A 26,379-nucleotide genomic window follows, 5' to 3' on the forward strand; every position below is an offset into this window, starting at 1 on the left:
CCAGGATACTAGGCTGTCATTTGGTGCCAAAGAAAAAGCTATTTACAGAATGACACCGTGGCATCCCCAAAGGGTTTGATTTACCTCCCCGGAAGGCGGTATATTTCAAGGCGCTGCAGAACCAACCATATTAATAACTCAGGTGGTTTAATTGGCTTTTCCTTCTTCTTTCTAAAACCATGTCAATCCCCTGGTAATTAATTGCGTGGGCTGTGACTTGTGTTCTTTCCAGTGCCAACGAGCCAGAATGAATCTGTGTTAGGAATCGGCCGAAGGATGTTTGAGAAGGCCGTAGAGAGACTCTCCCGTGTGGACGGTCTTCACCAAATGAGCTCTGTCGTCCCCTTGCTGATGGATTCCAGCTGCTGTGGATATCATAAAGCATCCTACTACCTCGCAGTCTTTTATGAAACCGGATTAAATGTCCCTCAGAATCAGCTGCAGGTAGAGTATTTCATGGGTTCCAGGAATGCCCGCCACCCACGTTCTATTTGCAGAGTGATACTCTCATACCCCGGGGGGAACTGGACAGATTCATGCTCCCTAGAATCCTTTAAAATCTTTACACTCAAGGAAAACATCCTAAGACTGTGTGCAATACAGGGTCTCCTGCTTTCAGTTTCCCCTGCTAGGCTTGGGGACATGATTGGTGTACGCTAAGGCCCGGCTTGGAAAGGGCTTACCAGAATCCCAACCCTTCAACAGGGGCCCCTTACCCATTTCTTGTGACTACTCTGGCTGTGAGACCGTTATCCCGTGACTTTTTAGCTAAGTGAAGTCATTTGGACCTCTACGCCAAGTATCATCACATCCAACCTTCTGCAATCAAAATTAGAAGCCATACTAGATGGTTTCATTTTTGGTTTTGGATCCAGATTTATTACACAACCTGCCTAACATGTGGAATCACATTTTTTTTACAAGAACTAAATAGCCCTGGACCACTTTTAGTTTTCAAATTCGCACACTGGTTTTGGAGGTTCAGACCCACCCAGGTGGCTCCCTGTTTCTTTTAAGTGACTTCTCAGTGCATGTCTCTGGCTTAAAGAAGCTTGTGAGTGATGGCCTGCGTTCCTGATTCTCTGAGGCAATCTCCACAAAGCTGGAGTCGTGTAGAAGCTTCTAGCCCTGTCTCTGCCACAAAGTGGCTTGTTGGCCGTAGACAAATGACTTCCCCTCCCTGGGCCTCTATTTCCTCAACTACAAAGTGGAGGCGTTAGACCAGTCAATCTCAAAAGGCCCTTCCCACCACTAACGTCCGACTGTGAGGTTGGGACACGGCCCTCTATTCAGATTATCTGGCCAACAGTGATGTAGCTGAAGCCTACCAGGGATCCTTAGAACAGTCAGATACACACAGAGGTGCTGTAAGACAAGTCAGGGGAAGGCCCGAGAAAAGGGCAAAAGGCAAGGGATTTTAAGCTATGAGACATTTAGAAGGACAGATAGCTGGGAATCTGTCCACTCTCAGAAAGCTATTGTGCCTTCTAAAGTTTTTGTTTCTGTTGTTGTTGTTGTTTTAAGGCGTGTGAGCGTGTTTCTGGAATAACTAGACTCACATAAAGGGAGGGGGCCCGGTAACCGTTCGAGGTTTGGATTTTATGACCCTTATCTATATACTCTTGTGAACAATGTCAATTTCCTCCTAACAGGGCATGTTGTACAGTTTGGTTGGAGGCCGGGGCAGTGAGAGGCTGTCTTCGATGAATCTTGGGTACAAACACTACCAGGGTGTGGATAGCTACCCCCTGGACTGGGAGCTGGCCTATGCCTATTACAGCAATATCGCCACGAAGACACCCCTTGACCAGCACACACTGCAAGGAGATCAGGTACGAAAGCAAAACACTTCGGTTTCCCAGGACTTCCTGAATTTTCCTAAAGTGTCTACATCTGTGGCTGGTGTATTCACTGGCCTCCAGAGGATAAACATATTCGAATGGAGAGAAAAGCTTTTTGACTTTTCTCCAAGGCGTATTTCTTGACTGTGTGCTCAGGCTGAATGTAGACTCCTCCGTCTATGCATGAAAAGCTTCTCAGGAGTGGGTGGACTGGTATGCAAAGGGGAGAGCTGGCCCTGGACAGATTTTGATTTTGCAAAAAAGAACGTGTACCAGAAACGCAGGCATCTTGTCTTCTTCGTTCTAAGACCGTGTAAAGTGGTGGGGTCTGGAGATATTAGGGGGATTGAGTCAGATTGAGCGGAGGCAGTAATCCAAAGCCTCCTCTCAGTACATAATGAGCAAGGAGGGTCTATGATATAAGGAAGCAAAATCCCTCCCTAGCTATGGTCCTAGGCTGGGCCCTTTGAGTAGCGTCTGTCCCATTACATGAGCCTTGCTAGCCCAGGGCTCCCAGGGCACCGACAGCAAGTGCCGTCTGAAGATCGTCTCTACCCTATTCCAGTGTAAAGACTGGACAAAGGGCGCTAACTCCAGCCCCTGCCTTTGCAGGCTCACAAATCATTTTGGCTCATTGGGCAAAGAGATCAATGGCTCACATCTGCCCCAAAGCATCATGTGTTATGTTAGGCAACTGATGGTTTGTTTCCAGAATGTTTGGATAACGGCGAATAAAAGTATATAAGTAAAGGTGGTAGCGTAAGAATAAAAGGAAAGCTGCCTGTAGATGATGGAGATCTATTTCCAGTGTGAGCAGACCATGACATGGTTAGCTTCTTGGATGTATTTTTATATATCCTCTTTCTCCAGAAAGGATTTAAGATGTTTTGATGGTCATAGCACTTGAGTTGATCGAGTTGAGAGGAAGTACACATAATCTATACCAGGAGTCAGCAATTCTTTTTCTGTAAAGGGCCAGCTAGTAAATATTTTAGGTTTTGTCCATACAGTGTCTCTTGCAACTACGCAACTTTGCCAGAGACAATATATAAATGAATGGGGTGCCTGGGTTTGTGCAGCCATAGACAATACATAAACTGCTTTGCTGGATTTGGCCTTGGTCGCGGCCATAAGCTCTTGATTGTCCTTGCTTATGCCTCGGGGACAGCCCTGGCTAGGTCAGGACCATGGAATCTCAGGCTGAGCGGCTAATTGGGAACCAGACCACTCACTGTTCCCCAGGTCTGCTCCTGGTTTGCACTCAGAAACCACAGTGCAGAAAATGTGTGCTTGGATGACTGGAATGGATGATTTCTAGAAAAGAAATCTACAGTGACTGCCGTACGGTTATGAAATAAATGACTCAAAGATATATGCTGTCAGTGAACATTAAACATGAGTCAAGCTATAAAACACCAAAAGGCTGTCTATATATAGACTTTCTAATTCCTTTAGAAAATAAAGATTTTAGCGTATATAAGCTATATGCAAAATTTGACCTCCATTTGACAAGAATTAATTTATTAAGATTTTTTAAAAGAATAATTCTGAAAAAACTCGTACAAAATCAAGCTGTGAGATGATATTGCCATTGTTCTACTAAGCCTGAATGTGTTATTGATGTCCTATATGTATATATTATACTTTTAAGAATTTTAATTCAGCATAAATTAGCAACCAGGAATGGTATGTTGCTAACAAGCTCCTTTTTTTTTTTGAAGACTTGGCACATGAAATGTTATGATTATGAAAGAAAATGTTTAATTGGTCAGAACCAGAGAAGATGAATAGAAAAGATCCATCTTGCAGCTGAAAAGTCGTATGATTAAGAATTCCAGATACGAATTACACAGTTAGAAGAGTTGTATCATAGCTCATTTTCTTAAGAATGTGTAATTAATGGCTTCTTGAGAATTTAAGCAGGTGTCATATGTAGACTTAAATGTCCTTTTGTAGCGAACCCTATTAATTCACCAGCACCACATAACAGATGAGGAGATACGGAAAGCCAGACCGCTAATTAACAAACCAAGGATCCGGCAGAAGTTCCTTTCTTGATTCTTGTTTCATTTTCTCTTTTATGTAACTTGTGGTTCACATCATTTCATCTTCTTTATTAGCAATCTTGCTTCACATCACTTCTGTTTGATTTAGTGGGACTCTGCTTCAGGTTAAAGAGAAAGAAGATGCTCGGGTTTTTGTTTGTTCTGTGGCTCAATCGTAAATGAGTGCCTCTCATTCTCTCCACTTTTCAGAACTTGCTTTTGTGAAAAGTTTGGTCCCCAACCTCCTCTCTCTACTCCTGCTAGAGGGGCAGGGTTCTTATCTCATCTACACCACTGGTTTCCACTGACTTCACGTACTGATGACACGCAAACCTTTCTCTCTAGCTGAGATATTTCTTATAATCTGTATCCGGGATCATAACGTACTGCAAAGGAAACCCACCATCTCCTCCTCTCCATTCCCCACAAACACTTTAACTGATGACACCATTGTCCTGAGACAGTGTGGAGCCTTCCCTGACACTGGGTCCAGGGGGTCTGAGGACTGCAGAGTCTCCAGACATTGGACCTCCTCTCACCTGCTCAACAGGTTTTAAACCCTGCAGTATAGGATTTGGACTGATCCTTCTAGAGATCTTGACTTTATAACACAGCAACAACGACAACAACAAGAACACACCCCAGAAGCTACATTAGAAGCCACTGGTCCGTCTGGGACGCTGGGTCCCTGCCAGTGCCTAGCAGCTCTGCCGCCGTCCTCGCTCCCACTGTTGCTTCTCACACTATGGTTTCTTCTCAGATGGGTCACTTTTCCAACTGAAGCATCATTCCTGGTCACAAATGTTTGAATGAATGAACTGCCAAATGCTGTTCCCTTTTAGGGGTTGTCCCTTCATCAGATGTCTTTGTAGGTGGTCGGCTTTCACAGAAGGCCCTGGGCATGTGGCACTGACATGGTTCTTGTTGTTGCTATGGTGACCCCGGAACTATGGAGAAGCAATCGGCTGCCTGGGTATGGTTCCTGGGACAGACTTGCCTGGGTCAGGTCCGAGGTCTGCTGTTCGCTGAGTGTGCAATCTTAGACAAGTCTACTCATCTCTGTACAGTGTTTCATCTTTAAAATGGGCGCCATGGTGGTCTGCACGTCACATGGTTGTTACAACATGAATAAGTTCATCTACATGACACGTGCCAAGTGGAGCCCAGCCCACAGTAGGAGCTCTCTAATATGTTTCTGGCCCCAGCACTCCCTCCTCAAATTCTATGCCTTCCACATCGTAAGGCACACAATTCTCTTAGATAGAGCTTCATCTCCACGAGGTAAGGCTTCGGGCTGTACAAAACCGTAAATACCAATAGGAGGGCTAATGTTCTAAACTGCTGTCAGCCTTTCATACGTTAAAATGAACTACGGACCTAAAAAGTGATGAGTTGCCACTACTAAGAGCTTACTGTGTACCAGGCACTCTGCTAAAATCTTTCATAAACAATCTCATTTTATTCTTACGCAACCCCGTGAGGCCAGTAAGAGTATTATTCCCATTTTACAGATGAGGCAACTGAGACTCAGAGAAGCTAAAGAACTTGCCCAGAGTCACACAGCAAATGAGTAATGGAGTCTGGATTTGAACCCAGGTCTTTCCAACTCTTCGCACTATAAAATATAGTGGCTAATAGGTTGAGTGCTTTCCATATAGCAGGTACCATACTAAGCTCCGTTTTATGGATGCAGAAATGGAATCTCGGGTAAATAAAGTTAGTGGCCCAAGGCCCACAGATAGGTAGCGGTGAGTTAGAATTCCTCGTGGTCTGATGCAAAAGGTTGTGCTCTTAACGGCCCTACCTGCTGCAAAGCTCTATGGCATTGCCCAGGGTGCCTAGGTTGGGGACAGTGATACAAAAGATAAAAGTGTTCCTCTTTCATAGTTATGCATAGTTGGCAGGTCCCCTGGAAACATGGCCTTTTCCAAGACCTCCTTCATGACACTGTTAGTGTTCATTATGTATAAGGTGAGACAAGGAAACAGTCTGCTATTTGCTTCCTCTCATGCATAGTTCTCCGCAGGGTGGTGAGGTGTATGGGGTCTGTGGGCCCCACAGCCAGCTGGCCTGGGGGACTCCTAAATTTGAAGAACTAAATATATGACCTTGAGTAAGTTATTTAACCTCTATGGGCCTCAGTTTTCACATCAGTGAAATGGGGATATCGATAGGGACTGTCTCAGGAGGTTGCAAAGATTCAGTGAGTCATTCTGGGCAAAGCAGTTAGAACAGTGCCTGGCACACAATGCATGCTGGTTATTGTGATATATTATCACTGCCAGAGAGAGGCAGAAACTTCAAGAGTATACATTCTGCAGGGTAGGAACTGTGTCTTCATATGTTGTGTCCTTCTTTCAAGTCCCATGACAAAGTTAAGGAGGAAAAGAAGAAAAACCAGCCAAGATCAAAACACCCAAAACTCTCCAGTGGAAAAAAAACCTTCCAGCTGAGAATTCCATTATTTGAGCAGCTTGAGCTTCAGCCCAACATAAGGCGCATCCAGAGGCTCGTGTCCTCCGGAGTTTGAGCTGAAGCGCCCACTCATCGGCCATACACTTGGCAAAGAGTTAGCAAGATAGAGCGGCTTGTGTCCAGGCAGGATTCCAGGACCTTCTCACCAGAGGACATCAGGGGGGAACTGGTCAAAGCCCTGTCTTTGGACTCAAGCCAACCTGGTTTCCAGGGCCAACTCTACAATGTGACCTTGAGTTCATGGTTTCACCTTCTGTACTTCGGTTTCTTTGCCTATAAATTGAGGACAGTGCTATTTGGGTCACAGCCCTGTTGTGAAGACTAAATGAAAAGAAAAGAAAAACCACAGTTGTTAAACACCCAGCACAGAGTTGGTTTCAATAGAAGGTAGTGGGCATGGTTATTCTAGTTGTTGCTCTTTGCTTGGTAGCCTGCCGAGGTTAGACATCCGGCCGGAATTGATACCTGCTGGGTTCTGAGTCCTAGCACTGTCCCCTAGTGCCCCTGCAAGGGACCTCGGGCTTTATGCAGCCACAGTGGAGGAGGCGGCTAAGAGACCTTCTTAGGAATGGGGTTGCAGCCTAAAGTTTGTGAGTCGAAGTGCTTTTCTTAACTAACAAACAGAAAAGGTCAGAAGGGAAATCAGCTCCTTGTTTGCTGAGGCTTCTTCCCCAAACTCATCCAGATCCAATTTTGTCACCATCTGCCTATGGCTGCCCTGGCATGTGAAGCCATTTCCTGTCCCCCTCACGGCATTGTTAGATAGAATTCATTATGTATACGGGAGACCGTGAAACAACAGGACCGGTTTTTGATAAACAGCCAACATTTATGCATCAAAATGAGTCTTATTTTCTTCAGAGGAGTCAGATATCTGGGAGGCTGTGCACAAATTCCAAACAGTTTGTGAACTTTCCCTTCGGGTTCATCTTTAGAGCCTCTAGCACATTTTTGCTCTCATCGTCAAAATTAACATGCACTCTTCTTTTCAAGGTAGATTTAATTTTTGGAAATAGCCAAAAGATATTTGAAGCTGAGCCTGCTAAATAAAAATGGTTAGTCATGCAGGATAATAACACTTTGGGAATTAAAAAAAAGAAAAAAGGTTATACTTAGAAAATATTGATTTACCTTTTCTGATGCTATGTGTAATCTGGCTCTGAAATCAGAGGCACAAAAATAAACTTCTGAACAAGCTTGAGCAACAGCCGTGGAAGTGGAATAAATTTTGTTCTCCCAAGGAAAATGCTTTGATAGGAAAAAAAATACTCATTTAGATACATTAGATATGACACACTCATTTAAAAAGAATTTGATCTTATGACATTGTGGACACACCTCATATTTCAATTATTCTTATAGTTTTTTTTCTTGAACGATTTTCTAGTTTAAGAAAAATGTCATGTCTTTTGCATGCCCAGATCATTTGGATATTTTCTTTCTCCCTTTCTTCCTTCCCTTCTTCCTTCCCTCCGTCCTTCCTTCCCTTCCTTTCTTCTTTTTTAGGCATATGTTGAAGCAATCAGACTAAAAGATGACGAAATACTCAAGGTACAAACCAAAGAAGATGGAGACGTCTTTATGTGGTTGAAGCATGAAGCTACCCGAGGCAATGCAGCAGCTCAGGTAAAAATGTGGTCCACTGTCTTAGAAACTCTCGGTGCTGACAGACCAGGTTATGCCGTGGTAACAAAATATCCCAAACTTAAGTGGCTTCAAATAGCGCTGGTTTATTTCTTGCTCACACGGCCTGTCCAAGGAGGGCTGGCATGGGCTGTGCTCTCATAGTCCCCTAGGAGCCCAAGCTAACAGAGCCTTTTTTTTTTTTTTTGCAACACATGCTTCCAAAACTATTGCAGCAGGACGATGGCCATGGCACATCACAGGCTGGCTCTTAATGCTTCTGTTCAGAAGTGGCCCAAGTCACTTCTCACATTTCATTGGCCAAAGCAAATCCCTTGGTCACTCGTGACTTCAAGTGGGCTGGTCCCACCCCGAACACAGAAAAAGGGAGAGCCACTATATTTATGATCGATCTTAAAGACTACCATCAGACATTTTAGTGCATCAGATAGAAACAAAAAGAAGCATCCTGAGGTGCAGGAGACATTAGACAGACATTGAGAAGAAGGCCTTGAATTCAGCTAGGAGAATAGAAAATCATGTGCGGCACATTAGACTAAAAGGGTTGACCCTGTCTTGGACATCTTTTATCTTTTAGTGGACTTTTAAGAGGCACTAGAAAGGGCAGAAAGCAGGGGGAATGTCCCCTATCTGCCTTCTTGCCTTGATTTCACTATGAAAACAAGCTCCTGATGGGAGCCCGCTAAGGCTGATTGCACTGGGAGGGAGGAGGCCCCCATCCCAAAGGATTTGTCTTTGGCTTCGTGCTCCTGGTGAGCACACAGTGTTGGGAAGAGCCTCTGGGTCTGCTAAGCAGGCAGAAGACCAGATATGGAAAGAGGAAAACACAAAAGAATAAACACACTGATAAGCACACATTTCAGACACTACGGTAACCAGTTTTTCACCCTCCGTAGAGGTCTTCCTAGCATTTCAGGAGATACTTCCAGGAAGTTATGAGTATTTGGTGCTGGGGGGCAGGGGGCTGGATGGAAGAGAAGGAGATGAGAGAAGAAGAGGAAAGAATGAAAGACAGTTAGGGGCCCACATGGTGCCAGAACGATAACAGACATTGCCTCTGGCTCCATTCTTGGGCGTCTGTCCCCAGCCTGCAATCTTTCCAGTGCAGGAAGGAATTCCAGTACATTGTTCTAGAAAAGCCACTGCCAGAGCCATTCCTGAGCACTGCAGAGCTTGCATGCACTTTCTAGCAATGGACACGACTTCCTTCCTTCGTGTAACAAATCTTTGTTGAGCAGCTTCTGTGAGCTTCAGGTGAGCTCTGGTGGGTGGAAGCTGAAGGGATGAGGGCAGGCAAATAACATTTTCAGGTTTCTGCCCCCCCATAGCGCCCAGCCTCGAATCTAACTGTGGAGCCAGCCACGTGGACCAATGCTGGGATAGGAGGACATAAGTACTCTAGAGACGCCCGAACTGATTCAAATGTGCACAGGCCTCCACACTGTTCACTGGGCCGAGAGAACAGGCAGTACCTCCCAAAGGAGGGGGCGTTGGAGGAGAGAAGACTTTGGCCCTAGGTGAAGTTTACATTGATTTGTTTCCATGCACGCAGGCACACAGAGACACACCATTCCCAACTTGTGTTGAGGACTTATATTAACACAAATCCACCTTCAGGGCTCTAGCCTCCAGTTGGAAGATAACCTGTATCTACCTCATTCTTGGTTCTCAGTATAAAAACCCCAAGCTAGGTTTGTCCTCCTGAACCTTTCGAAATCTTATGTGAAGCATGACACAGGAAAGCACTATTCTAAATTGCTATTGTCTTGAAGCAACGATTGGCCCAGATGTTGTTCTGGGGGCAGCAAGGTGTGGCCAAGAATCCGGAAGCCGCGATCGAGTGGTACGCCAAGGGTGCCCTGGAGACGGAGGACCCCGCGTTAATATACGACTATGCCATTGTGTTATTCAAGGTAAGAATCACTCCGTTTGTGCTGAAGTTGTGCAGCTCTTATCAGACTTCCGGGGCCGTTTCCTATGGGCGTACAGGCGAACAGGGAATCTGTAACTGAAGAAACTTAGTGTACGCTTCTGTCACTCTTGATGAAAAGGGATGTTTGCTGAAAAGGCAGAGTCAGAAGCAGTCCCCTGGTCGCGTTTTTAATCATTAGTCTTACGTTTGGCACCTGGATTCTCTTTGCTTTTGCAAGAGCTGTGACATTCTGAAGGAGACACCTGTATTTTATGGATTGGTACATGGCCGCCAGCCCCCAAAGGTGCTGCAAGTTTGCCACAAGGCAGAGGTGTCATTGAGTTACAGCTTAAGCAAAGTGCGTGTTTGGGCTGGACCCAACTGTCCCGTTGATCAGAGATCTTGGTTGTAAGCCAACAGGAGAATTGGGGAGACAGATAGGGAGAGCATTAGCCCGAGAGACAGAGGTTAGACTTTAAGTCTCTCCTCTGCTATGTCCTTGGAGTTCTCTGAGCTCAGGGGACAGTGATGATGACCACACATTGCATGAAATAGCATAATGAATGGACTTTCAGAACCGTAAAATACCATGTGCCTTATACAAAATAATGGTCGTTCACAGTGATTGATGGAACGCTTATTACCTGATTTACATGCATTAACACGTTTAATCCTCGCAACAACCTTTCGACATAGGCACTGCGGTGTAATAGTATTGCCGTTGATGTGGTAGCAGGGGCATAGAAAGGCTCTGTAGCTCGCTCAAGGTCGTACCACGGGTACTTTTCAAACCTGATACTGGGATCCAGGCAGTCTGGCTTCAGAGTCTGCTCTTCACTCCCAAACACAGAGACATCATTTCACCAATCCTGGAAAAGTAAAAAGCTGTTGGCTCTGGTAAGGAAACTCTTAGACCCTATGGCCAGGCCCAAAGAAAGCAGCTGCCCCCCGTTAGCAAGTGTCTTCAAACAAAGCCATGGATTCACGTGGCCAGGCCCGTCTCCAGAACCACAGCTATGGCCACTCACTGAATAACAATCGGGACTTTTGCTATGTGTCTAACCTTCCAAAGCCTGAAAACCTATTGGTTTATTATGGTTTCCAAATTGATAGCCTGGACTTTCTCTTTCCGGTTGTCAAATCAACATAGAAACAATTTGACTCTTAGCCATATGCCAGTGCATTCTTGTATTTATTCAATAAACACTCATTCAGGGCTGTCTACGTGCCAGACGGGGTGCGAGATGAAAGGACATATGGCTGCATGAGCCACTTTCCTGACATCAGGGGGCTCATACAGTGATGGGGAGGACAGGAAAGAGACAGGCTCAGGAGAGAGGCACCTGTCCACCAGAGTTGGGCCTGGCCACTGCCCAAAGTGCAGAGAAGATAAAGGCATGATTCAAACGTGACTTCTGCCCACCAGGAGCTCGCACTCTACAGGGAGAGGCATATGCATAAATAAATTCTTCTGGGGGTAACAAAATGTTTCCTCAGGGTCTGAATTCCCAAACCTTAAAGCTTTTTGGGTTTTCCTGCATTCCAACTAAGTTATCCCTGAGTGGGATGCAGGATGCCCTCATCTCAAGGAACACTGTTTTTTACCTCTGGCCAAAAGGTCTCTTTAAGGGTATTGCATGTGCAAGAACCCTGTGCAGAAAACGGACTTTTCAAATGTGAAGAACAGTAATGTGCATGTGGTTTAATGTATTGTGTGGGCATTTGGCTTATTGTATGCAAAGATGGCGCCACAGTGGTGGCTGTGGTTTGGCCAAGATGGTCAGGGCCACGCCCTTTTGTATGCACATCAGGATGGAGCTTTGACTTTTCCTGCAGCAACTGTCCTCCATGAATTCATTCAATGGATATTACTGAGCCCTTACTATGTACCAGGACTCTACGTTTCTCTCAACAACTTCCAGTACTACTCACATTTGTGCGTAGTGCATAGTCTTTGTGCAAGAAATTATCCCACGTCTGATTAATCACAAGTATACTGGAAAATCCCTGGCCTGAAAGTCAGAGTATCTGAGTTCTAGTGGCAGATCTAACCGTGAAGTTTTGTATAAGTCAACCTCTCTGAGCCCCAGTTTTATTCCTTTACAACAAAGAAGTTGGAGAAGATAAACTTTGGGTTCAACCAGGTTCTAACACTATGATTCCAGTGCTTTTCCAGAAGTCTGAAATGTTGGTCCCATTCCAACCCCTCAACACCACCCACTCCCCCCACCCCCCCAACCCCGGGGATTCCAAGCAGCCTCGTGTCCTTTGCTCTTTCCTCTCCCTCTCTCATTAAATGAAGTAATGGTGCACTTCTGAAAAATATTTTCATCTTCTACTCTGCTTCAGCTCATTGCTTTTATTAAAGAGATACTAAGTTAAAGTCTGATGGAAACTTGGTGTATGTAATTTAACCGTTAGCTGGATTCACAGTTTTATTTGGGGTCCTGAAAAATATAGAAACAAACACATCCTGCATGTATTCTATATTGTGCAAGGAGGTTATGAATCATTATACTTTCTCAGCATAGAACTGAAATGTACAAGTGAAAATACAGCATGGTGGTTATAAGTTTGGGCTCTGGAGCCCGCCTGCCTGGGTTCAAATCCTGCCTCTACTTCTCAGTCACGGTGTGACTCTGGGCAAGTTTCTCAGGTGGGAATGAGAGCAGCACCTCAGCCTAGTTTGTTGGGAGGATTAAATATGATAGGACCGTGCATGGCCCACATCAGTTAACACAGCAATATTTGCCACCCTGTTTCCCCGAAAATAACACCTAGCCGAACAATCAGCTCTAATGTGTCTTTTGGAGCAAAAATTAAGACCCGGTATTATATTATGTCATATTATATTATATTATATTATATTATATTATATTATATTATATTGTTATATTATATAAGACTCGGTCTTATATTATGTTACATCAGACCCAGTCCTATATTATAGTAAAGTAAGACTGGGTCTTATATTAATTTTTGCTCCATAAGACACATTAGAGCTGATTGTCCAGCTAGGCCTTGTTTTCAGGGAAACACGGCAGTGCTGTCCTCATTTATTATAGAACTAAGTATTGAGTTAGAGTTAAAAGCTGGCTTCATTGCAAAGCCCTCTCACATTATATTACATTATATTACACGTGACCCTGTCAACCACCGTGTCTGAGGCCAGGAGGACTGCATGGGGCCCATGGGACGTGTGTGTCCGTAAGCAGCAGCGTTTGTCATCCGGCTCCTCTGCCTGCCATTGTCATTGTCAGACCTATGTCGCGAGAGACCTCAGGGACCCCTCCCACCCCACTCTCAGACCCACCATTTCCCCGCATGGTCCTGCAGCATCTCAGCGTGGTCCCATGGAGTTCCTCTCCTGTAACGAAAACCCCAGAGCCATCTTTCTCTATGGTGCACAAACCACTTCTGCTGGAAAAACTTGATTTTGCTGGAGGAACCTTGTCAGTGTGTCATCATCTGACCCAAGTATTCCAAGGGTTCTTGAGCTGGTTCTGAAGCTGCAGTGTTCCATCCTGGGACTCGGGTGAGGACCCAGGATGGCTGCCAACGACAGCCTAATAACTCTTAACTGTCTGACACAGATAAAGTGCTCTATCTGGCTCGCAAATTAGATAATCCCCAAAGAAATGCATCCAGGATGACCAAACTCATTTAACATTACTCATGGCTTCTCCCAACAACATCCGTGGGTCCAGGAAGGGAAAGTGAGTCCCTTGGTGATGAATGGGGACTTTTGTATGGATGCTAAGCTGGGAGGCTGAAGTTTATTGCCTCTGCTCCACAAATATAAGCAAAATAATAATGACGATTGTGATAATGATATCTAATAGCACTGCTTATCGAAATCTTTAAGATTAGTTTTTTAATTACTGTGTTTCCCTGAAAATAAGATCTACCCTCAAAATAAGCCCCGGTTAAGATCGTCAGCCAGACAGACGTATTTAGTACATTATGACGATATTCCAGAAGAAGATGACATGACTGTAATTGAATAAATGTAGATTGTTGTACATGAAAAAAATAAGACATCCCCTAAACATAAACCTTAATGGAGCAAAAATGAAATAAGACCCGGTCTTATTTTCGGGGAAACACGGTAAGAAGGGTTGGGGTTTATTTTCAAGTATCTTATAACAAACACTGATGTATCTGTGTGATGTTTTTGAGTGCATGCTGGGTTTATTTTCTTCATAATCTTTTGCTGTTTATCATTGTTTAGGGTCAAGGAGTAAAAAAGAACAGACGGCTTGCCTTAGAGTTGATGAAGAAAGCAGCTTCTAAGGTAACACTTTGGCATTGCCAGTGGGAAACATTTGCACCACACACACTTGTATCTGTCTGTCTCTCTGTCTCTCTCTCTCTCTCTCTCTCTCACAAGTCTAAAGAATAAATGGCCAGTGTCTCCCTACAAAGCCTGAACGTAGAAATGGAGTGTGTGTGTGGGTGGGGAGGGGTCGCCAGCTTTGCAGCATTAGTCATTTTTGAGCTACACACATACAGAAACCTGCCACAATGGGGACGGCAAAATGCAAAAGCTGAATTCACCTTCATTCAATAGAATTCAGGCCAATTTTGTTTGAAGGCTAAAATTATAATCACGGCTGCCCTGATAACAAGCAGCGGGGGCTCCTTGGAAGTGAATGGATATAAATGCCATTGAATTAGGAAAATCAAAAGCCTAATTCCTTTGAAGATTAACCCTGTCATATCCAATGCCTATTTGCTTTTCCTCACTTGGATAATGGGGCTGTTTGTCAAGTTTATTGCTGGGTTTAGGAATTATTTTGCTTTTGTCACTATTTACTCTTCAATGTCATCTTCAAGCCAGCTAGTTTCAATATAGCACTACAGAATAGAAGTTATAATGTCGCTTGTGAGAGGAGATACACACACACACACACACACACACACGCACACACATGCATGTAAACACGCCCAATGCATGTGCAGGCATACTCACGCATGTGCACACCGATTTGCAAATAACTAGATTTGTAGAAACCCTTGTAATTTTACCACTTTAACAGGCCTAGCCCTTCTGGCTCTTGAATGTTCCTCCATCTCCAAGACTGCTTATGTTTGCTTTATCACAAAGACTCCTAAAGTGACCAGGCTGGTCTCCCTCATTCCCTTTTTTTAGGGAGCTCAGAGTGTCTTTTTGTCTGTGGAACTGGAAGTTGGAGCCGGGAGTAAGAGAGCCAAGAGGCTTTCCTCCACCTATGTGGCGTCCAGAAGGCATATGGCCCTGAAGTGCACAACTCCTGACCCCAATGCAAATGATAGGGCAGAAATAGAAATCAGCTGATGTTGGTCATTGAAGGTGTTGGTTTCAGAGTACCCTGAAATCCAGCAGTGGTGGGGTTTCCTGGCAGGTGTGAAATTTGCATCTGTTTAGCCATTCTGGCCATGAATTGGTGTCTAATGTGCTTTATTTTGCATGTATTTTTAGCGGAGCTTAGATGAGTATTGGAGGAAATGCAATTTTATGGCCTGGAGTAGTCACATCCTTAAAAGTGTTATGTGATTTCTCATTCATTCACTCGGCAGGGAGTTATTAAGCTCCTACTCTTTGTCAGGCACTGTGGTGATGGCTGCACATAGTGTGATTTTTGGAATTAGCCAGAAGCCACTTGGAGGCAAAGCTGGTGACCGAACTGTAAATGTCCAAAACAAGAGATGAGTGTTAAGATATAAAACAAGATTTCTTATGAGGTTTCTGAACTAGGTCCAAATACAGCTCCTAAAGGAGTTCTGCTGACGTTTTGAGTGATAACAGGTACATTTGAATAAACCTGTGGAGATAAGCACTGCAGAAGCCACTTGGATGTGTCCATTCTGTAGGCTTGTTCCAGAGCTGACTCTTGCCTCTTTATAGTATGGCCTGGTCTATTACGTCATTTAAATGCACTCATTCTGTAAGGCCTATCGAGAGCCTGCCTTGCACCTGGTACTGTGCAGGGCTCAAGAAGAATGCTTCCATGACAGCATCCATGGCACTGACTCTTTCCCAAGTGTCAGATTTCTTGGGGGCCTGCAAATCTGAACCCTATAGGATTTGGGTTCCATGTTGTTGAGTATCAGCATTCAAAGGGTGGCTTTCATTCATTCATCAAGTATTTATTGAGCACTTACTCTATGCTGAGAACTAATATAGGTACTTGGGATATAAAACAAAGATACCTGCCCTCATGGAGCTTCCATTCTAATTGGCTGTGCTAGTTTCTTTCTCTTAGTCTTCCTGACACCTGGGTTCCAACATAAAGACTAGGAGGTGTAGCCTTTTAGGAGCCATGCAGCCTGGAAAGGCTGCAGGTTGGGATCTTAGCATCAGTGGTTAAGGGTCACCTGGTCTTCACCTTTGAAAGGGGAGGTGAAAGAGACTTGGTTCCACACTTGGACTCTAACTTAACAAGTCTCACAGATGCAAGGGCATTGTTTGCCCCTTGAATCCTCTTTTCCCTGCTTTTTCATGGTCTTGTGGGTCTAGCAAGAAGGAAGGGATGAGAGCACTGGATGCCCAGGTTGGCCCGGCATACACAGCTCTGCAGGGCACCTGAGTATCCAACAACCAGGCTGGACGCTGCCAGTGGAAGCAGGTAGGAGCACCTGGAGGTGGGAGCAGAGGAGCCACCTGAGAGCATGAGTCAGCAAGAGCAAGGAGGCTTGAGACTAGATTCAAAGGAACCACCCTTCCCTGCTACCAGCCCAGACACAATTCTGGTTCAGACACAGTTCTGAAACCCTCGTCCCTGCTCCACCATCCTCCCCTTCTGCCTCAGCTCCAAACTGTGACGCTAAGCAGTCACAAAACACCTGTGCTTTGCAAGTAGGATGTTGCAGCTGCTTCCTTCAGAGGGTTTGTTGGTGTTCAGGGCAGAGTAATCAACAGATGGGCAGACAGGTCACCTAGAAACCGTCCCCACCAAGGCAGGTTTCAGACCTCCTGTTGCAGATGAGCGCTCATGGATTTCAAGGGCACTGTTGATACTGCAGGACAATGAGAGGCCTGTTGTAGACAAGGGCGTCACATAGAGCCCAGAGGAGCTCAGTGATGATTTGGGGGCCAGCATCACTGCTGAGCTGAAAGGCAGGAATCCAGCAGCAGGCGCCTGGAATCCACCTGGGAAGACTTTGAGGCCAGCTCATGTTTTCTAGCTCTTTGCTTTTCTTTAATGCCATCTGCCCCAAGAAAATAGACAGGAAACATTTTGCTCAGTCTCAGAATGCTTTCACACCAATTGATTCTCTTTAGGTTTCTTTTTTCTTTTTTTTTCTTTTTGAAACTAATTTCTTTCTTGTTGTTCTAAAATCCAGGGATTGCATCAGGCAGTCAATGGTCTTGGATGGTATTACCACAAATTCAAGAAAAATTATGTCAAAGCGGCAAAGTACTGGTTAAAAGCAGAAGAAATGGGAAACCCAGATGCATCATACAATCTTGGAGTCCTGCATTTAGATGGCATTTTCCCAGGTGTTCCTGGAAGGAATCAAGTGAGTAAGACTTGAGACTAACTGATCAGCTGGACAGTCACTTGATCATGAAACCTTTGTGAAGGTATACTGTGTACCCCGTCCAGACAAGGCCCCGTGGGTGGTACGGGCACCACCCAAGACACAGACTCCGTCCCCAAGGAACTTAAGAGTCTAGTTAGGAAGATAAGATAGTGAAGAGCAAAGGATGGCATTTAGCCACGTGCCAAGTGGGTGCTTATCGATCTGACCCAAACAGTTCTGGAAAGGGGAAATTTTGAAGGCCAAAGCAGCCAGGAAGGCTTCATGGAGGCGGGAGGCTTGAACTAGGGAGGGAGGAGGAGATGATACAAGGTGAGAATGAGCAAGAGATCGAGAGAGAGTGCAGAGGTTCATCTTACTGGAAGCAAAGAGAGCTGGGTTCCCATAGGGTGGCCTGATACGAGAACAGCTTTAACCATAATGAAAACAGCAGGGACAATCTTTAGCATTTGTTGAGCACCTCCTCTGTGCCAGACACTTACAAATGCTTTACATGTGCAGCCCCATGCATCCTAACTACCCTCGGGAACGGTTACTAGTTTTACGTCCACTTTCCAGAATAAGCAACCGAGGCGCTGAAAGGTTCTATAATCCACTCAGAGTCGTACACTTAGGGGGGGTGGGGACCTGGAGGCTCATGTAAAATGGCAGCTCCTCGTCATTAATAATAATATTGGTGATGGTAATAATAATCTGAGCACCGTTACATTGAACAAAATTCACTGAACACCTACCCTATGCCGGGCCCTGTTCCAGGCACTGAGGATACAGCAACAGACAGGCAGTCTCTGCTCTTGGGAAGCTTACATGCCAATGGGGAGAAAGACAATAAACTATGAAATATATAATATGAGGGTGTTACGGGGAGAAATAAAGCAGGAGAAAGAGGACAGGGAGAGTGGAGATCGGGGGATGCTATCTTTTAAGGGAGAGCAGAGGTCTCTCTGACAGGACATTGTACAGACTCCTACAGGAGTCTTGCAGATAGGAGGGAGAACATTCTAGAAAGATGGGATAAAAGCCCTGAGAAGAAGCTTGAGGAATAGCAGGGAGGCCGTAGTGGCAGGAGCAGAAAGCAAAGAAGATAGGAGGAAAGGGGAAGGAGGAGATAAGGTTCGGGAGGCCCAGGTCATTATGACAACTCACCTACTCTGAGCAAGATGGGAAACCACAGACCAGCTTTGAGCAGGGCAGGTTATGCTGTGTTTTAAAAGGCTCCTCCCCGATACGAGCGGAGACCCGGGCTTGAAGGAAACAAGTGCGCGAGCAAGGGGTTAATGCACTGAATCCAAGTAAGAAAGGATGGGCAGTATCAGAAGAGGAGCTGGAGATGTGACTGGATTCTGGATATATTTTGAAGGTCAAGGTGACAGGATTTGCTGATGATTGGATGTGAGGTGTGAGCGGGGAGAGAAGTCAGGATAACGCTGGAGCATCTGGCATTTATTGAGATGGGAAAAATGGAGAGGGCATTTAGTGAGATGGGCGAGACTGTGGCAGCAGCAGATCTGGGGGTGGGGACTCAGAAGATTATTTTTTGTGTAAAGTACTGTGCCAAGCCTTGAGAACATGTTTTCTTATTTAATCCCCGCAACAACCTTTCATGCTAGGTACTATCAGACACCGCATTTTTCAGTTGAAAAAATTGAGTTAATCTCTCAGTTGGAGAGAATAACTAACATGCCCAAGGTCACACAGCTACTGTGTTTCCCCGGAAATAAGACCTAATATAAGACCGGGTCTTATATTAATTTTTGCTCCAAAAGACGCATTAGAGCTGATTGTCCGGCCAAGTCTTATTTTCGGGGAAATAGTAATAAGGAGCAGAGTTGGGATTTGAACCCAAGTCTGTCTGACTCCAAAGCCCATGCTTAAAACCATCAGTTAACTGCCTTAGAAAAATAATAGTCATCAGTGGAACGTATACTCATCTGACTGTTTTGTTTCCCTCTACTCTTTCTGACTACATCTGAGGCTGTATATTTTTATGTATTGCAAAAACCCTCCCACACATCAGGGAGTGTGGATTTTTAATTTTTTTTAATTGTCGTTTTCTAATTCTCACCTTCCTACTACAAATAGTTTTTTGTGCATGAGTTTGAAGAAAGGTCTTAAGCAAGGTTAGGAAAGCAAATGCCTGAATTTTCACTTGGTGTGACTTCTGATACGGTCTTCTGTCCTGCTGGCAGGGGTCACATGAGGATCAAATGAGATGATGTTGATACTCCTTGTTACATGTTCCCTTATGTATTGGGTAAACCAAATCAACAGAATAACTGTGGTCAAGGTTATCACATCCAGAGGCCGACTTCTGTGATTGGCTGTTTTCCTGGAATTTGACTTGGTTTTCTCAAAGATATCAGAAGTTATAAGCCTGTGATAATATTAGGCCTTCAGTAACTCACCACCTTGGCTCTGGTGAAACCAGCCCAGCTAGGAGGACTCCCCCCACAGGAGAATGACCTTTGTTCATCTCTCTTTACAGACTTTAGCTGGTGAATATTTCCATAAGGCTGCACAAGGCGGACACATCGAAGGAACCTTGTGGTGTTCTCTCTACTACATGACAGGCAACCTGGAGACGTTCCCTAGAGACCCTGAGAAGGCCGTTGTGTAAGAATCTGTCAGATGTTGTGTATGAAGGGAAAGCCATCTACAGTCGTCCCCCCTTATGCTCGAGGGATATGTTCCAAAACCCCCAGTGGATGCCTGAAACTTCGGATAGTACCGAAGCCTATACTATGTTTTTTCCTATACATACGTATATATAGCTTTTCACTTAAAGAAAGCACATTACGGCTTCTCTTTGGCATATCCGAATTGCCAGCATCACTACTCTTGTGTTTGGGGGTCGTTATTAAGTAAAGTAAGAATTACTTAAATACAAGCACTGCAATATCGTGACAGTTGGTCTGATAACTGAGACAGCTATTAAGTGCCTGATGGGCGGGGAGACTGTACAGCGTGGAGACGCTGGACAAAGGAATGGTTCACATCCTGAGAAGGACGGAGTGGGATGGCTCAAGATTTCACCGCAGTAGTCAGAATACCACACAGTTTAAAACTTATAAATTGTTATTTCTGGCATTTTTAATTTAATATGTTTAGACCCCGGTTGACCTTTGGGTAACTGAAATCTCAGAAAGCAAAAGGGGACTACTTACTATATTATATTCACCATGCCCCCCAAAAATGGAGGTTTTTTCTTTTTTTCTTTTTTCACTTTTTAAATTTCATTTTTATTTTTATAAGTTTACATAGTTTACATAGTTTATGATATAGTTTAAAGAGCCAAATAATTTGACAAGATAAAAATAAAAACAAAATTTTAGTTAAAAATAAAAAAATAACTTGGTAAGAAAAAAACACAGCAGGAAATCTCTGCCTATTCCACTCCAGGCTCCATTTTTTGCTTCCAAGAATAAATTGTTTTCAACTTTTTATTTCTTTTATATTTGCTTCTATCGCTAAATAATGTGCTTATACCTCTTTCTTTCTTTCTTTCTTTCTTTCTTTCTTTCTTTCTTTCTTTCTTTCTTTCTTTCTTTCTTTCTTTCTTTCTTTCTTTCTTTCTTTCTTTCTCTTCTCTTTCTTTCCTTGTTCTTTCCTTCTTTCCTTCCCTTCCTTCCCTTCCCCTTCCTCCCTTCCTTCCCTCCCTCTCTCCCTCCCCCCAACATGTTATTAGCATTTATTTGATGCTGAATTTACTCCCAGGCAATGAGTTTTTGTTTCTTCAGCTTCTTCTGGGAGATCTTTTTCTTCTCCCAGAAGAAAGTGAAGTGCAACCTCCTCTTCTGGTTTAGGAACAATCTGTTCTTTTTCAATGAGGACCATCTCAATGGGGCGGCGTGAGCTCACGTATGGGTTAACCCGCCCGTGAGCTCAGTGGGTTCTGCGCTGCATCTCGGGAGCTTTGCTCAGCTGGCTGTGCTCAGTGACCAGAGAGTTTCCATCTAAACCCTTAAGTGCAGCATCACTCTGCTTTTTTAAGCATGTGCAGTAACATTTCTGTGCAGTGCAGTGGCACTCTTTTTGGGCCACTGACTCTGCGTCCAACCCCACTGTTTGGCCTGGGCACACCTCCCAACTCCACCATTGTAACGACGGAATGGTACACATTGCTCCTGTAACGTGACATCCTTTAGATACTTGGTAGCTGTTTGGATATGCGCACCCTTGATGGCCTGGGCAGTTTCACAAGTGTTCTTAAAATGAACATGAAGATTTGAACCTCTCGATTTACATGATTGTATGAGGTTCTCTGGGTCAAGTGAATAGCGAACCGTTTTCAGAGGTAACCTCAGGCCATTTACCGGAAGAGGCTACACCGGTATTTCTTGATATTTTCATTATAAGCATTGTCTAATGATGTCCCACTGTGGAAGATAAAGATGTAATCCTCTCATACGCTGGAACCTCCTCCTACCCCACACATTCACGTTTCCCGCCCTCTCCTACCTTCCCAATAATCATGTGATTATTTTGGTTAAATTCGGATCAGGGCTTGCATGATTATGGTCATGTAAATGCTATTCACAGCTCAGCCATGTAACAGTACTAGGACTACTTTTTCTTTCTTGCATGACTTGTTTTCTATGGCGTAATAATTACATTTCATTGTTCTTTGGTTGCTTAGCTTTCTATGTACTTCTCATTTTCTATGTACTTGATCTTCAAAGTCTCCTACAGCCGTCTAAACCTCTTCTCAGTATGTCCAGACCCACCAGGTATTCTGTGAGTTTAATCTTCGTGGCGGTGGTGTCTGTCCTGGAGTCTGTTCAGGACAGAGCAACCCTCCTGACGTTGACTTTGTCATCGTTGTGGGGATTCCCTTTCCTTTCATCTCCATCTTTTTTGGTTCTCTTTGCTGGACCCTATTTCTTCCTCTTTATTGGTTTACTCCTACATTTTGGTAAAGCACATCCTACCCTAGCTTCCTGAAGAACGGTGAACAGGAGGCACCTTTTCAAGGTCACACATATCTGATAATGTTTTATAGGGGCTGGCAAGCTATGGCCCAGAGATGACATGGCTCACGGCCTGTTTTGTATGGCCCCAAGGACTAAGAATGCAATTTACATTTTCAAAGGGTTGTACAGCAAACAAACAAAGAAGAATATGCAACAGAGACCTTATGTGGCCCACAAGGCTTAAAATATTTACTATCTGCCCTTGGTAGAAAAAAAGTTTGCACACCTCTGCTTTAGGCCACCTCACAGCTGCAATCTGGGTCCCCAAAAGGACGTTTGAGAGCAAATCCAACCTGACCTGAACTCAGTAACTTGCCTTAGACAGAGTTGACATTTTTTATTATTGTTAATTAGGATATTTTGTGTGAACATTCTTATATTTCATGGATTTTCTTGTTATCCGTTTGTTATTGATTTCTAGCTTAATTACACTGTGATCAGAGAATATATTCTGAAGGACTTCAGTCCTTTCAAATGTGTTGAGGATTGCTTTATGACCAGCACATGGTCGATTTTGATAGATGCTTTATGGTCTTAAAAGAGTGTGTTTTCTGAATTTGCTGGGCACGATGTTCTACATATATTATAAATTACGTCAAGTTGGTTAATTGTGTTGGCCAGATCTTCTAGATGCTTTCTGATTTTTTTTTTCCTGCTTGTTCTATCAGCTATTGAAAGAAGTTGTGTTAAAATCTCCCACTATGGGGGTGGCTGGTTAGCTCAGTTGGTTAGAGTGCGGTGCTCTTAACAAGGTTGCCGGTTCAATCCCCACATGGGCCACTGTGAGCTGTGCCCTCCACAACTAGATTGAAACAGCTACTTGACTTGGAGCTGATGGGTCCTGGAAAAACACAAATAAATAAAAGTTTAAAAAAAAAGTCTCCCACTATGAATGTACACTTATCTATCTCTCCTTTCAGTTCTGTCAATTTTCCACTATATATTTTTAATCATCTTATTAAGTCACAGAAATTGAGAATTGTTTTGCTGTCCTAGTTGACCCTTTATCATGTGTCCTTTTTATCTGTTGATGGTTGTGGCCTTATAGTCTATTCTTTTTGGTATTATTATATATCCGTTTTTTCTGATTAGAGTTTGCATGTTCTATTTTTTTTTTGGTCCTTTTACTTTCAATTTTTCTCTGTCCTTATTTTTGTGTGTCTCTTGTAAGCAGCATGTAATTGGGTTTTGTGTATCTTTTTATTCAGTCTGACAATTTTAGTATTTAATTGGTATATTTAGACCACTTCAATTTAATGTAATCATGGATATATTTGGTTTTAAATCTACCATTTTACTATTTATTCCCTATTTGTCCCATCTGGTTTTTGGGCCTTTTTTTCCTCTTTTCTTTGCTATTAATCAAGTATTTTTTTAAAAAATTATTCTATATCCCCCTTTCATTAGCTTATTGTTATGTATTCTTTAGTAATCTAAAGATTACAACAGACTAGTTCATTATTAATAAACCCCTCCAGGATAAATTAGGGAACAGAAACAGAATAGGGAAACCTTATAATAAATCAGTAAATATGTTGTAACGGAGAGAGTACTAGAACTGTTTGTAAAGATTATCTTTTTCCATATTGGTGGATGCTTTTCAGGAGGAACCTTTCATGTCTTTGACAACTACTCAGCATTCATAGGAAAAGACACGGAATGCAAAGCTGTCAAAATGCATCCCCCTTTACCTTCTTAACATGCAGTTCTGGCTTGTTGCTTTATAAAAATTCTAACAAGCAAAATATTCCCCAAGTGGGATTTATTGAGATCATATGGAGAACAAAGCAATTATTTAATTTGCCACAGTTTGGATATTTTCTCTTCCCTTTCCTTTTCAGGTGGGCAAAGCACGTAGCTGAGAAAAATGGCTACTTGGGCCACGTCATTCGCAAGGGCCTCAACGCCTACCTGGAGGGCTCATGGTAAGCTCAGGAACCCACGTAACTGCCAACTTTCTCAGCCCTTACCTTTCAATCTGTCACTGGAGTCCTATGAGATGGAGTCTTCAAATGCAACTGAAAAAGCAATTTGCAGGGAAATCATGGCCTCTCAGTAATACTGTTCAGAGTAGCAGAGACTGATTGGCTGTTGATTGAAAAACATTGCATTTCCATGTTTAATTATACACAAAAATTAGTTCTCTAGGGGGAGCATCCACAGTCATCAAGTTGAGAGACACACAAGTGTGTTGACTTCTCTTCCCTTCAAACTTGTTTCTCTTGGTTTTAGAGTCTGGAGACAGCGCAGGGGATCTTAGCTAACCCTCTGCCTCTCACTGACAGGCCATAGAAAGTCAAGGATTTCCACCTCGTTCATGGGAAGAAAAGAAAGCAGTGTGTTCAGGGCTCAGGCTACATACATCCTTCCATAGATATTTTACTGCATCTTGTGTGGCCAGGAGCCTGGAATTGCTGGAAGTCACTCACAAGACCTTGAATGTCATAACCAGACTGATGGTGTTAGCAATTGTCGTTCAGGTATCTGTTGGATGAAGAACACCTCATGACCCCACACAGGAAGACTTCTAGTTCCCCACATTGGCTTTTACTTGATTTTACAAATAAGGGCACCCCTCTCCAAGCTCTACCTGATTTCATTTTATTTTCTTCTGTCAGTCGTAGCACTCCCTCTTACTTTTCCCTTGGGCTATGTTTTCTTGGCTGGTTTATTACCTAAATGATCTGGGTATTTCAGTAATAACTAAAAAGGCTATGTAAATCAGCACATATCCCTTCGGTCCATTGCCTCATAGACATTAGACCAGACTTATCATCAATCATACTCTGATCTGAACCTTAATTAAAAATTAAAACATACTCGTAGGTCCAAAAGAACGTCATTTTCACCTTTGGTCCTTGGGTGCCTGCGTGGTCAACATACAGCATCTCAGTGATGGAGATTCTGAAATTAGATAATGCAAGGGAAATGACTCCAGTGAAAAAAAGCAGCAAATAAAAATGATTATTATTATCATCCGGTGAAAGTTTATTATCTGTGGCCTCACTTGGCACAACAGGAAAATTTTTTTTTACAAAATTATTATTTTCCAATTGATATACCTTACAATTTTGTGCTGTTTTATCTTGTTTCCCGAGTGAGCTTCAGTTCATAAAACTCCCAAATTTGACTTTAACTCATTTTCTACTCTTGCCCTTCAAACTTCCCACTCTTTGCTTCCCATAAGCTTCTTAAGGGGGAACGAAGCATTCAAATATCAGCATGTTTATATGTGGGGTTTTCCCAAAGGGAGAGCACATCTGTAAACACCCCCAATACAACACACACACACACAGAGACACACACACACACACACACACACCAAGATGTCTGACACTTATTTCCATAAAGAGAGTATCTGTCAGTAACTTAGCTTTCTTGATTACTTTTGAATTTATCATCACAAAGCACTTTAACATTGAAAAATTTGCTATGAAGGTCAAGATAAATTAAGATTTTTGTGGCCTGCTGTCTTTGTTAGAATATTCAGCCACAAGAGATTGAATTTTTCTTTTGATAGAGGGGATGGGGAATTAAGTGTGCTCGACACTGTTTGTGAGTTTGGGTTCAGTTCAGCATATTTTACCTTGTGCTCCTTGGGCACCTTGCCGTAAGCTGCAGGGGATGCTACAAGTGGAGCTTGGGGAAGTTTGTGGCCTCATCCCTCCCTCATGTTGGAGCACCTGCAGTTTCTCACATGACCCATGTTCTGTCTGACCTTTGGGTCTTTGCACTTGCTGTTCCCTATGCCCAGAAGTCCTGCCCAAGTCCTTACTCCCTTTGGTCCTTCCATCACGGTTGCTCTTTACTTATTGATTGCCCCGTGATTTGTATCCCGGTGCCCGGCACCTAGTGTCACCTGGTAAGTGCTAAAAAACTAATGAGTGAATGAAGTAAGGCAAGTAAAGGGAATAAACATAACTTAAGCGCCATGGACAGTATATAAAGGACATCGGGGATTCTGAGGA

General features: G+C 43.6%; 1 protein-coding gene across 2 annotated transcripts in view; it reads left to right on the forward strand.

Annotated features, from left to right (window-relative positions):
- Positions 1-26,379, forward strand: part of SEL1L3 (SEL1L family member 3) — a 97,188-nt gene that overhangs the window by 50,225 nt on the left and 20,584 nt on the right. For both annotated transcript variants that reach the window (XM_033106344.1, XM_033106345.1), the window contains exons 10-17: positions 233-444; positions 1,653-1,832; positions 7,868-7,987; positions 9,778-9,918; positions 14,149-14,211; positions 17,244-17,420; positions 19,927-20,054; positions 24,253-24,336. In XM_033106344.1, the coding sequence (XP_032962235.1) occupies positions 233-444; positions 1,653-1,832; positions 7,868-7,987; positions 9,778-9,918; positions 14,149-14,211; positions 17,244-17,420; positions 19,927-20,054; positions 24,253-24,336 (1,105 nt within the window). The remainder of the gene's footprint in view (positions 1-232; positions 445-1,652; positions 1,833-7,867; positions 7,988-9,777; positions 9,919-14,148; positions 14,212-17,243; positions 17,421-19,926; positions 20,055-24,252; positions 24,337-26,379) is intronic.

This window comes from Rhinolophus ferrumequinum, chromosome 5 (assembly GCF_004115265.2).
Source record: "Rhinolophus ferrumequinum isolate MPI-CBG mRhiFer1 chromosome 5, mRhiFer1_v1.p, whole genome shotgun sequence".
NCBI lineage: Eukaryota > Metazoa > Chordata > Mammalia > Chiroptera > Rhinolophidae > Rhinolophus > Rhinolophus ferrumequinum.